Here is a 12,997-nt window from a genome sequence, read left to right as displayed (position 1 = left end):
TCTCTCTCTGCACCACGTCAAGACACTGATCTCTATTCATACTGCCGCAAGGTGTGGGATGGGGCTACTGTTTTTTCCAAGGACAGTGAGGTTGTTTTCTGTTTTTGCTGTTTGAGGAAAAAATCATAAATGACTTTTATCATTAATTCTGTGCATGTTACTCTGGGAAGTAAGTTACTGATTCTTCTTGTTTTACCTTTTCTTCCTGTGCAACTTTTAAATGCGGGGGCGGGGGGAATCCATATGTTTAGAACAGACTTTACTATTTAATCTGTTTCTATCTGTTCTTCTGAGAATTCATTATAATAATAGCACTATCTGCAAACTGACAAGAAAAGTCAGACAACACAAAAACCCAATGAACTCTATTCTCATAGGCACAAGGGAAAGAATGGTCAGAAGTAGATGTGACAATCACCCTCCAGCTTGACTGCTCAAAGATTATTAAACCAAAGATAAAACACCAAAATCTGAAATTCTGCAGGAAAAAAGGTAGCTAAGTTTAAATAAAAGAATGTCCTGGGCACCTGGGTGGCTCAGTCAGTTAAGCGTCTGCCCTTGGCTCAGGTCATGATCTCAGGGTCCTGGGATTGAGTCCCACATTGGGCTTCCTGCTCGGCGGGGAGCTTGCTTCTCCCTCTCCTTCTACCCCTCCTACCTGCTTGTGTTCTCTCTCCTTCTCAAATAAATAAAATCTTCTAAAAATTAAAAAAAAAAAAAAAAAAAAGGAATGTCCCCTGCCCAAAACCATTTTCTTCAACAGACTCATAGTCTGACCTTCAGCTGGTTTGCACTAACAGGTGCCTTGGACCAGCCAGCATCACAGTCCTAATAGTAATGGCTCAGGCACTCCCTGGTTCTCTCAGAACATGAAAAATCCCCTCGATTTTTAAAAGCAAATGTTTAGGAACACACATGACAGTAACAGTCCCATAGCCTAAACTGTACTTTTGTGAGGGAGGCACGTTTACATGTCTGACACTGTGCGCAGGGTACTAGAGTCCAAGGGGAAATGAACATTTTCCAGCACTTCCTGTGTCGCTCTGATGCAGCTCTTCATAGATCTGATTTTTAATGCAGCTCTTTCATAGATCTGATGGGCTAGAGACTAATGTGCTAAAAAGCTTCTTGGCGGGGGAAATCATGCATTTTAAAAAACAAAACAGGGGCAATAGCTACACCATAATAAAAAAAGGCCCCTCTTTCTATCAGTGGCTTTTCATGAATTTACAAACATCATGCATCATAATGTACAGATTATGAATTACCTTTCAAGGTTTCCAGCAAATTTTTGGCTACAAACCAACATATGGCTTCAAAGAAAGGGAATTTGAAAAGATCTGGTGTTTTTAGCCTTTTTTCCATCTCATAACACCTAAAGAAAATTTGAAGAAACTTATTAATATTAGCATTTCCAGGTTAAATGGAGGCAACCAACTTAAGGAAAATAAAACAAGCAGGCCACAATATGTAAGGCCAATCAAGTAGTGTGTATCACCTAACACCACCACACTTGAACAAGAATGAACTGTGATCTTTTCCAGCTCGGACCTTAACAAATCGGACAGTATACTGAAGATTTATACTGGTGTCTTCCCAAAGATCAGAACCCTGGGATTTGCATCGTAGTTTTAGCAAAAGGAATGTTATAAGGGTTCCACCATAACAAATAAAACAGCATGTGTAGAAAAGAGCTCCCTACGTTAGCACCACAACACCCACTCGGAGTTTTCTTTAGGCTCTGCTACACCCGGCGCTGGTCACGGTGAGGAGACAGGATCCACAGCCTGCCAGTGTCACTCTTCTGTGGGAGTCCTGGCAGCAGTCCCCATAGCCAGTAGCCATCTTTCCCCCAGGGACACTCCAGGTAGAGAAACAAGATTCACATCTGATGGGTGTGGGAGGTGCCCCCGCTTCAAGTTTCATGGCGCTATTTCTCACAATACCTCCACAGACACAGAGCTCCCAGCATTTCCCCTGGGCACGCCAGGTTACAAGAGTCACCACATTCAGGAAAGCCCAAAGACATGGCTTCTGACTGGGCATCTCTAGTTCTCCCGGTCCTGATGCAGTTAATTAATCAGAAATCATTTTACCTTAAGCCATGTAGCTTGGTAACATTCTACTCTCTTCAGACCACCAGAGGAACAGAGTTACCCAAAGGTCAATCTCAGACAGAAGGGGAAACAGCTGTTAATCCTTTACCCACAGCAAACTAAAGCAGGCGTTCTGACAGCAGTCCTGACTTAGGATGACTTTCCCCCAGCACCATGTCACACCTGAGTCCAACTGGATTTGGTTCATTCCCCTAACTATAAAAACAAGCAAACCATAGAGCCCACATTTTGTAAAATTTTGAAATTCAGGGTTACATTTAGTATCAAACTGAATAAATGACTCTTTCTGTTTTTAGGGTTGAAATGCATCAAGGAGTCATCCTGACAAAATTTTATAATACATTTGTTTTAAAGGTCCTTCATAATTCCTCAGGGCCTACCTCCATGAGAATACAATTAAAATACATTGCTGAATTAGTTTTTCTAGAACTTTAAAAATAATATCTTATTTTAGAAAAGACAAAAGATCCTTTAAATACTGATGACACAAACCTGAGCTGCATGCCAATGTTAAGGTTGTGCAGAAAGTTCCCCCCAAAAGCCATACAGTCCTGAGATGTGAGCACAGCATGAATCCACCCTGGAACAGTTAAAATGCGCATCAGTGAGTTTTCAATACTTAAACCAAACAAATGTGATATCTACCTGTGAAATGAGAAACTCAAAATATCAACATCAGTTTCCTTCCTACTCCGCCAGAGCTCGAGAAGCTGATGCTGATTATCATCTGTAGACACATTCATTCAAGTATTTATGAAGAACCAAACACATGCCAGACTCTGCTGAGTTTGAGGAAACAAATGCATTGATCCAATCAGACAAAATCATGGTACAGGACAGGTGATGGGTTTTGTGGTTGTTGCTGTTTTATTTTTTTAGCTTACAAACGTAATCCAACTTCTCGTTGAAGAGGTTACTCTGAGAGGAGTCAAATGCGCTAAGAATGAGGTGAGCACATTGCCATTACAGGGACACGGGACTGGCCGAGCCCTTCCCTTCTTCATTAGCGCCGTCCTGAGGCAAGCAGTGCCCTGAGGAACTAAGCAAGGAGCAAGAGCGGGACTCGAGGGGAGACCTGGCGCTAAGAAGAAAAAGGTAGATCACCCACAGTTCACCGTGGAGGGTTATGGGTCCTAAGGTACAAACGGTGGCAATTAAAATGATGTCTTATTTTCCCATAAATATGTCTTCAAAGTGAGAATTATTTCTAAGAGGTGATGCCTAACTTTTGAAAAAAAAAAAATCCATAGGCTGAACATAAAGCCTTCATGTAAATGTATATATAAATACACACATATGTTTGCGTGTAAAAATTAATTATTAAAACAGACCCCATTTTCTTTGTATTTTTCACTTTTTGATCCCTCATTGTGCTGCGGCACACATGAAAAAAATTCCTTTAAAGACTGACTTTCAAGGGGTGCCATTTGTATGTTTAAAGGCACAAAGCCTTCAGCTTCACCCTGAAATCACAAATGAAAAATTTTTGTCGGCTACAAATCCTATAGATCAGTGGTTCTCTACAGCACGGAGGCAGCGCTGCCCATATAGGATGTTTTGAAAAGTCTGAAGACTTGCTTTGATTGTTCATGATGAAGAGGCATCAGTGGCATTGCCTGAGCGAGAGCCAGGGACGCAACATGCAGGCCACTCCGCACAGTAAGAAAGTCATGCATTACTCAGGGCTCTCTGCTGGGCATTCACACAGGCACAAAATCTGTCACTAATGGTCTAAGTCTAGAAACTGTAAGTCCATCATATATGTAAGCAAAGTATTTTTTGCACAGTTTTGGCCCAATTTTCTGAAAAAGCAACAGTCCCTATGGCAGTGGTTTTCTAGATGGGGTCTCCAGCCCGGCAGCATCAGCCAGCAACTGGGAACCTTTAGAAATGCAATTCCCAGCACCACCCCCCAAGCCTCTCAGATCTACTGAATCAGAACCGCTGGGGATAAGGCCCAGCAATCCATGTTTTAATAAGTCCTCCAAGTGATTCTAATGCTCAATGACATTTGAGAACCATTAATCTACATGAATGCTCTAGAACTTGAGTTGCCAATCATACACCTGTATGAGCAGGCACATTTTAAAATAGTATTTTATTATGAATTGCTTTTGAGTTTCTTCTTTCTGTTCTAGTTAGATCATTACATCAATTTGGGGGGAAACAACTGGTATAGGAGGTTATATCATGAATAAAATCTGAATCCAAGATTTTGAAGGGAGCATTAACAAAAGATTTGTTACAAAAGGGAGCCCTGGGAAAAGGATTTAAGAGAGGAGCTGAGCCCACGCACAATAAAAATATTGATACTTATCTAGATTTATAAATTCTGGTGGTTCTAGATATTCATTCATTCATTTATTCAATACATATTTATTATTACATATACCAGAGGCAGGCAAGAGAGCAAGACCTGTGGCAACAAATCCCCGTGAACTCTGCAGCCATTAAGGTCACCCAAATCAGAAAAACATTAATTTTCAAAACCAGCGGCTGGATGAGTCCACACCGTGCATTCAGTCAATCTCAAAGTGACATGCCTGATAACCTATACTTGAGGCAATAGCTAAGGCTGGTGTTCAGTTCCTTCCCAGGGTCCCTCAAAATATACCCACTGCCTCCAGTGTCCCAGGGCAGCAGCCCAGATTTTTAGAGCAGGCTCGGCCTTTGATAGCAATGTAGAGCCGAACAGTTAAAATTGAAAGCATGTCAACAAAATTTTAAAATTTTGTGCAAAGGACATTACAAAGAACATATAAACAAAGTGCAAAGATAAGCCCCAGAATAGGAGAGTCACTTGTAGGTCATATATCTGGATATATCTAGATCATGTATCTGGTATACGGAATATATCAAGAACACTTACAACTCAATAATAAAAAGACAAATAACCCAACTTAAAAACAGATGAAGAATCTGAATAGACATTTCTCCAAAGACAGATACACAAATAGCCAAGAAGCACAAGAAAAAAAGTTCAGCATCATTATTCATTAAGGAAACGCAAATCAAAACCACAGTAGGATACCTTCACTTCACATCTACTAGAACGGTCAAAGTGAAAAAGATAATTACAGTGTTGGTAAAGATGCGGAGAAACTGGAACATGTGTACATTGCTGGTGGGAATGTAAAGTGATGAAACCATATGGAAGAGTTTAGCAGTTCCTCAAAAAGCTAAGCATCATAAATCCTATGGCCCCACCATTTCATTACTAGGTGTATATATATAAAACCACAAAAACTTCTACAAAAATATTCAAAGCATCACTGTTCATAATAGCCAATGTCTATCAACTGATGAATGGATAAACAAAATGAGGTCTATCCATAATAGTGGAATATCATTTGGCCATAAAAAATAACGAAGGACTGACACGTGATACAACATGGAGGAGTCCAGTGCACATTAAGCCAGCTAAAAGCTAGATACAAAAGGCCACATATTCCATATGTTATACACGAAATATCCAGAATAGGCAAATCCACAGAGACAGAAAGTACATGAAGTGGTTGCCAGGGGCTCAGGGGAGAAGAATGCCTATTAACTGGTATGGGTTTGTTTTTGAGGTGACGAAATGTTCTGGAAGTGGTATGGGTGCACAACTTTGGTAATCTACCAAAAACCACTGACATGCACACTTTGAAAGGATAAATATTATGGTATATGAATTTTTTAAAAGATTATTTATTTATATTTATGTATTTATTTATATGTATCAGAGAGAGCGTGCACAAGCAGGTAAAGTGGCAGGCAGAGGCAGAGAGAGAAGCAGGCTCCCCCTGAGCAAGGAGCCTGATGCGGGACTCGATCCCAGGACTGTGGGATCATGACCTTAGCCAAAGGCAGCGGCTTAACCAACTGAGCCACCCAGGTGTCCCGGTATATGAATTTTATCTGAATAAAAATTAAAATGAAGGCAAATGACAGAAAACACAATTCCAAAACAGGTTCTAATTGCAAAAAAAGCCCTCTAAGGGACAAAGTAGTGAAAAGTCCAAGGTCAGAATTATCTCTCAGGTTATGCAAAGCTATTTTCTAACCATGTTAAAGCCAGAGCTTCCAATAAAATGCCGACTCTGTGCAACTGAGCATCAACTATGGGGGGAAGGGATGGGATGAAAGCCTTACCTGTAGGAACAAATAAAGTATGTCCCTGCTTTACCACACATTTGTAGCATTTATCCACCTTATCTCCAAAGAACACCTCACTCTGGGTCACAGATGAACTCCAAGACTCATAGAGTGCCAAGTTTTCATCTGTTGGCTTTATCAAATAGAAAATCTTCTCACCCTAGAAGGAAGTAATCACACTATTTTTGAAAAAAAAAAAAGCCACTCTTAGGATGGCCCACATGGATGCGATTTCCCAATATAATGATCTAAATCAAATTAGATAATTATCAGATTTTTTTAGGCTCAAGAGGACATCTTTCACAAATCTGATCGGTAATTACTGCCCTTAATAAGCATCTTCACAAAAGCTAAAGCCCCCCCTCCAAAATAAGACCCGGGGTCAATAAAGCAGGGTTGGAGAAACAGTTACAAGAGAGGAGAGGAAACAATCATAAACACCTTACTGATCTCATTTTTAAGGTATGGAAGTAAACACATGTTAATAGGCCCAGGTCACAGAGTCATCTCTGCAACTCTGCCCTTGCCCCTAAGATCTATGATTATTTTTTTCAAAGACCGGTAAATAAACATCAACTAGCCCCAACGGAGAAGAGAAACAGGAGCTCAAGGACACAGCGTCAAGTACAGTCCAGAGCGCTGCAGAAGCATGGGCGCTGTACACAGATCTGGTTCTAGATCAGCACTGTCCCACACAACTTGGTGTGATGATGGAGTGTCTTCTATCTGCACCACACACTAGTCGTAAGCCACAGGTGGCTACCGAGCACTTGAAATGTCACTAGTGTAGAGAAGGAACTGAATTTTAAATTATATTTAATTATAATTATCTAAATGTAGCTACATGTGGCCAGTGGCTACTGCATAGTCCAATTCTAGATAAAGCAAGGTGAATATAAACTGCCAAGAATTAGGTTTTTTTTTTCATGGGCATTTCTGACTCATTCAACTAGCTGTCCTGGCCTACCCTTAAAATCAGAAGCAAGTATTACTGTAATTATGCTGTAATCAGGTATCTGATTCCGGGATTAACTGATAGCTGACTAGGGTGAAAAGGAAACAGAGATGAAAGGCTGCAAGTGACCAGTTTTTGAGACAGGAACAAAAAAAAGGAATGTAAATATAAAATAAAAGCATAGTGGCCCCTCCATTACTTGAGATTAAAAAAAAGAAAAACCATAATGCTTAAAGGTAAAACGCTGGAGCCTACTTAAAAAGTACAAACACTTCCCTCGTAATAAATGTCATTTACAGCCAATGAATGCATTCCTGGAAAAACAGGACTAAATGTTTCTGTCAGTAAGAGGAGAAAGAAATGCCCCAGTCTTACCCAGAGGACATGGTACCAGACTGAAGTTCCACCAAAGTCAATGTGGAAATCCGTGTAGCTGTCTTGAACTCCCATCAAGCAGTACTTCTGAACAAACGGCTTGGGAAAAACTGAATCATCTGGCCAGTAATTTTCCACCCAGGAAAGTTTTCTGGCTATATCAGGGACCTCCACCAATTCAGACATCCTTTAAAAAAAACAAACACACATATACACACATCCCCACATCATGCAAATTTAAAGTTCTTAAAGTTTCATTTCCCATCTCAACCCAAACCAAGAAGTTAAATGGAACTCTAGGTTAATAATACGGAAAAGATTAAAATTCATATTTCTAAATATTCTCTGTGCGTGTCAAAGCAAAATGTACATTGCTATGACTGGACCTCTTCAGAAGTCATAATTAGATTTTGTACTAAAATAAATGTATCATTAACTACATTTAGCTAACACTGAGAAGACTAAACCAAAATGTCCAGAACTACTCACTTTGTATCTGAAAATTCAAGGCTGATCACATTTAACACTTTTGGTCTGTTAGGATTCATGAAGTATTTAACATAATTGTGAAGGGTCATTTTGCTGTCTGCCTGCCTTGCCACATCAATGACATCTATCACTTTGTCACCACCTGCAGAGAAAAATTATAGTCTTGTTATTGGGCTTAAGAGTTACAGCAATAGATGCCCTAAACAAAAATATTTTAAAGACTGTATTTACTTAAAGCCAACCATAAAACTACATAGCCTAGACAAAGATTCTGCCAGTATCCTTACTTTTTAAGTCCAACTGGTACTTCTGAAAAAGGGGGCTGCTTTTGAGGGAAAGAATAAAGCAATAAAGACAGAGTTACTAATTTAACAATGAGCGTGAAAACTTAAATGCTTACAAAGTTTTCTACATACTACTGATTTCTGTGTGCAGCTCACACTGACAAAAATGCATTATACTAGTTATGTGGGAACTGGGCCACTTGCTCTGCATTTTCAATGTCCCCATGCATAAGACGAGGGGACTGCCTTCGTCCTTCCACTCTTCTAACACCTAAGATTCCATCATTTAGAAAAACCAGTCAGTCGCTGTGGAATTAGTGAACAATGTAACTATGATAATTTCTGCTTGCCAGGTAGTGTCTTCTCTTCCAACATTCTGCTTCAAGAAAAAAATCGGTGGTTAGGAAGCAAAAATCAGTTCATATTAATGCATGTGAAATGAGTTCTCAATTGGGATTAATTTAGATTTTTCCTATAAAACCATGAGGTGTCTCTTGCCCATCACTGTAGAGTCACCCTAGAAAGCAAACCCAGTTTTGTAATGTCCTACAGGACAGACGGTAAATTCAAAATATGGCAATACTTAATCAATCTAAAAGAGAAATCAAATAAATGACATTTTCTCACTTTAGTGTAACTTTATATTAACGCGCTGCCTAGTAAACTTTATTTTATACCTAAGAGGCAAAACAGTTCTGTTAACCAAAGCATTTTACAAGGCTAAAAAGTAAACTATCTAGGAGTTTGAATATTTTTCCTATACTTACATTACACTAGCCACTTATTTTACAGTGCTATTTATGCAAACAGGCCAGGTTAAACCTCAGCCTCACCTCCTAGTTTATCAAATAATTCAGAATTAGTGAATGCGAAGTCATGACATTAAACTGCGTTTCTTCAGTGAAGCATTTATCAATGAAAACTGTCACTCAGTGGCTCAATAAAGGGACAAGTTCTCCAGCATTTTCTACTCGGGAGATAATGCATCACAGTAAATGTACAGTTCAGAGTCAAGGTCGACTTGAGATCTAATCCTCAAAAACATCTCTATCCACAACTGATAAGGAATGAGATCTATATACAGTCAGATTCTGATACCGAGATGAGAATAAACAAAATGACTGACAATGTTGAGAAGAATGCAACGGAGAAATGGTTTCCTCCTTGTTTCTTATGCCTCTCTGGCCCTCAAAATCACACACCGAGTCCAGACACGGGGCAGTGGCAATACCATCATGTCACAAATATAGAAACGGGCTTGAACGTGGTCTCCTCTTTTTCCCAGCCCTTCTCTAGGCCCTGGAGGTCAATGACACAGGATCCAGGGATTCTGCTCTTGCATGCTACAGAGTCCTAGAACCAGTCCAATTTCCCAGTGTCTTCCTCCTGTTAGCTGTAGTTACACCTCACAACTGTTCCTCCTAAGCAGGTACCAGACAATCTGATGACAACAGAAAGAGCGGCAGAATGAGGCTGAGTACATAAGAACAGAGCAACTGTCTCATTCTCTTTCTCTGACAACTGGAGGTTTGCTCAGAAGAAAGTTTTCGACCTAGGTGATACTGAATTTCACTTTTCCTACTAAATTACCATCTCTTCACTCAACTTCTAATGTACTCAGAACACTACTACTACTTTTACCACATTTCCCCCAAGTACTTCAAAGAACCAAGTGCGTACCTACATAGCGTTCCACATCCATGACAGAAAAAGTAGGTGGAGGGAGCCTGAGTCCTAGGTCATCTAATTTGGGGACCATAATAGGAACTTCAAATCCGTGTTTCTCCAGGTATCTTTGTGTCAGCTGGCTGCCATGCATCTTTACAATGATTTCATCGGCACTAAGGAAAACATAAGGGTAAACAGTCATCTTTGTTGGTAAGTTCATTTTAAAAAAATAGTCTGGTAATGAGTTAACTCATATACTGCATCACTGTCTATATCAGCAGTTATCAACTGATCAAACCCAATTCTCCTTTTTAGAACAAATGTTTTATCAAGTCCTTTTTACTATTCTAAAGTAAAAGTCATAGATAATTACCTCAATACGTATCTTTGGAAAAATATGAATACCTAAAATTAGTTTATAGCAAAATACATATTCGATACGTAAATGTTTCAGTAAACTACACAAGGAGAGATAATATAATAATAGGATGATTACAACTTGTTGTAATGAGTGACTGAATTTAAGAGAAGTAACTAGATCAGAAGCCACTAAAAACAAGCTGTGTAGGAAATCAGCAGAGCGAAAGGTAAGGGGGCACATTAGGAAAAAAGGTGGTGTCAAGATAAGTAAAACAGATAAGATTCTATCCAGCTGTAAAATTCTACACAAGTATTTGTTAGACATTTCAAAGCCTCATGGACATAGAACAATTCACTGTTGTCCTGCACCATGGAGAACGACTAGCTCCCATGGTTCCCGTCCACCAAGATAAAGGTCGAAAAGGAACTCCTGACCTATCTGTTACAACCAGGATGTCATAAGTTACAGTAAGTGGTCACCTCAAGCCACTAAAAAGCATGCTGAACCCCAGCTGCCCTCTCTCATGAATAACACGTCATGAGCATCACACTTAAGAGTGGTTTGTCCCTTTCCAGTGTTCTCTAACCATAAATCAAAGATCTCTTTAAATGAGGATGTTCTAGACTTAATCTTCCAATTGCCCCCAGAATGCAGCTGTTAATACATTCAAATAAGTACAGCAGCTGCTTTACAGGCTAAAACACAGTCGTTTCCATTTACCTTACCTGTACTCACGTCACCTGCAGCCTGGGAATCAAGGAAAAGACAAGAAGTACGGGTTCTCTGAATTACTGGGTTCTAACCTGTCCACCCTCTCAGTAAGAAAAGGGCAGTCTGAAGCTCCCTAAAATGAGACAGACTTTTTCTGGATAGACTTATATTTGAAGGACTTAGATCTCCTTCATCTGACTCACTGCATTCTGTGCTGCCTTTTAGTACCCCCCACAAGCATCTAACATTTCCCTCCTTCCCCAACCTCTGAGAATCAAACAATTCCTTCCACTCCAATCTGAGGGATAATTTCGTCACTTGTACTTTCTGATCTTCAGTGTTTGGTGTTTTACTTCCCCTGTCGATCAAAAACATATAAGTACAAGTGCTTAAAAATACATGCACACCGTTATTTTCAAGGGAAAAAAACTGGAGACAACCGAAACATACATCAGGGAGGGATGGTTAAGTGGATTACGGTACGTATACCTAACTGCGTACTACACCGCAGTCAAGGAGGGAGGTAAAGTTTTGTAAATGGGGGAAAAACACTGATGAAATAGGTATATCATACGCATAATATAACCCCATTTTATTTTTTAAAAATTAGATGCATGTATATATACACACATATATAGACATAAATATTTTACATATAATTATTTATGTAGAAAATGTCTCTAAGGTCCACACTAAGTTTTAAAATGGGGGAGAGGGAGGTAAGATAACCCATGCACTTTATTTTATACACTTCTGGGTTAATCACATCAAGTATGTGTAATTTAATTAATTACCATCTCTACACATGGTTTTGAATGATGTGAAGGTTTATGGAGTTAAAATAAAACCAAAAATCTTTAATTAATGGTAATCATCATTTAGACATTTGTAACCATCTCTGTAACTGGCTCTTACTTGTTACCACTTTGGCACAGAAGCCACAGGCATCACTAGGTCAGGATTTTTAACACTGTTCTTTTGGGTCACAAGCTTATTTGAAAAGAGTAAAAGCTTTGGCTCCTCTTCCTGAAAAATGCACATTCATATATTGACACTAAACTATTTACACAGCTTCAAGAAACTCACAAGCCCCTCGGAAGCCTGTTCATAGACCCAGGCTGAAAACTCTGGCCCTAGCTCCAAACCAATCAAGGAAAACAAACATTCGTCCAACCACTTTGAAACTGGTAAGAGAGAGTATTTGAGACGAAGGCCTTCACTGTCACAAAAGTCATGTGGAAACCACTGTGGAGAGCTCAGCAGACCTGAGGGAGCCAACACTGGGTGAGTATCAATTACACGTTCCTGTTTAAGGATTAGAAGAGGGAGAGGGATAGACAAGAATGTTAAAGACTGTGAAGAAATAGCACGGGTTTCACAGTTACAGGACCTGAAATAATTCTGTAACAGGTTGCACGTGATGTTGAGATTTAAATTTAAATTGTGCTTTCCCTCCTTAACAAGCCTGGATATGATCTCATGTAAAAGGCTATTAAGCATGATCACTTTAAATAGATGTCAGGCAGCGAGCGGGAAATGATCTAAATTAGCATGATTAAATGCTGTGCAATACTTTTGACGCTCTCTGAGCCACAGATAAGTCAAACACTTTCCATTATCTTTTAAAAATCAAAAAGCCCAGTCCTGCTGCCACCAGAGAGGCTGAGCAATGGTTATGGGTACCCATGACAGACCTAGGGTAGAGAGATAAGAAAACAACACAAGAAAAACACAGAGTTTGACAATCAGAACAGGTGAGGTAGAAGGGGAGGAGAAGCAGCAACTTCCCATCATGAGGAATCTGGTACCGGGAACAAGTGCCTTAGATCAGTGCATTTCAAATTTTCTGGACAGAGATCAGCAGTTCATGTATTCGTACAAGGTGCCCCAGTACACATAG

General features: G+C 39.7%; 1 protein-coding gene across 1 annotated transcript in view; it reads right to left on the bottom strand.

The window, feature by feature from the left end:
• Positions 1 to 12,997, bottom strand: part of LOC111151896 (lysine demethylase 7A) — a 75,284-nt gene that overhangs the window by 21,660 nt on the left and 40,627 nt on the right. Inside the window, exons 7-12 of the mRNA XM_022510113.1 lie at positions 10,038 to 10,198; positions 8,074 to 8,215; positions 7,585 to 7,771; positions 6,252 to 6,414; positions 2,610 to 2,697; positions 1,269 to 1,375 (exon numbers count right to left, since the gene is read on the bottom strand). Coding sequence (XP_022365821.1) covers positions 1,269 to 1,375; positions 2,610 to 2,697; positions 6,252 to 6,414; positions 7,585 to 7,771; positions 8,074 to 8,215; positions 10,038 to 10,198 — 848 coding nt within the window. The remainder of the gene's footprint in view (positions 1 to 1,268; positions 1,376 to 2,609; positions 2,698 to 6,251; positions 6,415 to 7,584; positions 7,772 to 8,073; positions 8,216 to 10,037; positions 10,199 to 12,997) is intronic.

The sequence above is a fragment of the Enhydra lutris genome, unplaced genomic scaffold (genome assembly GCF_002288905.1).
Source record: "Enhydra lutris kenyoni isolate GAN:26980312 unplaced genomic scaffold, ASM228890v2 scaffoldscaffold27, whole genome shotgun sequence".
NCBI classification, from domain to species: Eukaryota; Metazoa; Chordata; class Mammalia; order Carnivora; family Mustelidae; genus Enhydra; species Enhydra lutris.
Note: the sequence above shows the minus strand (reverse complement) of the source record. Positions and strands in the feature narration are given on the sequence as shown.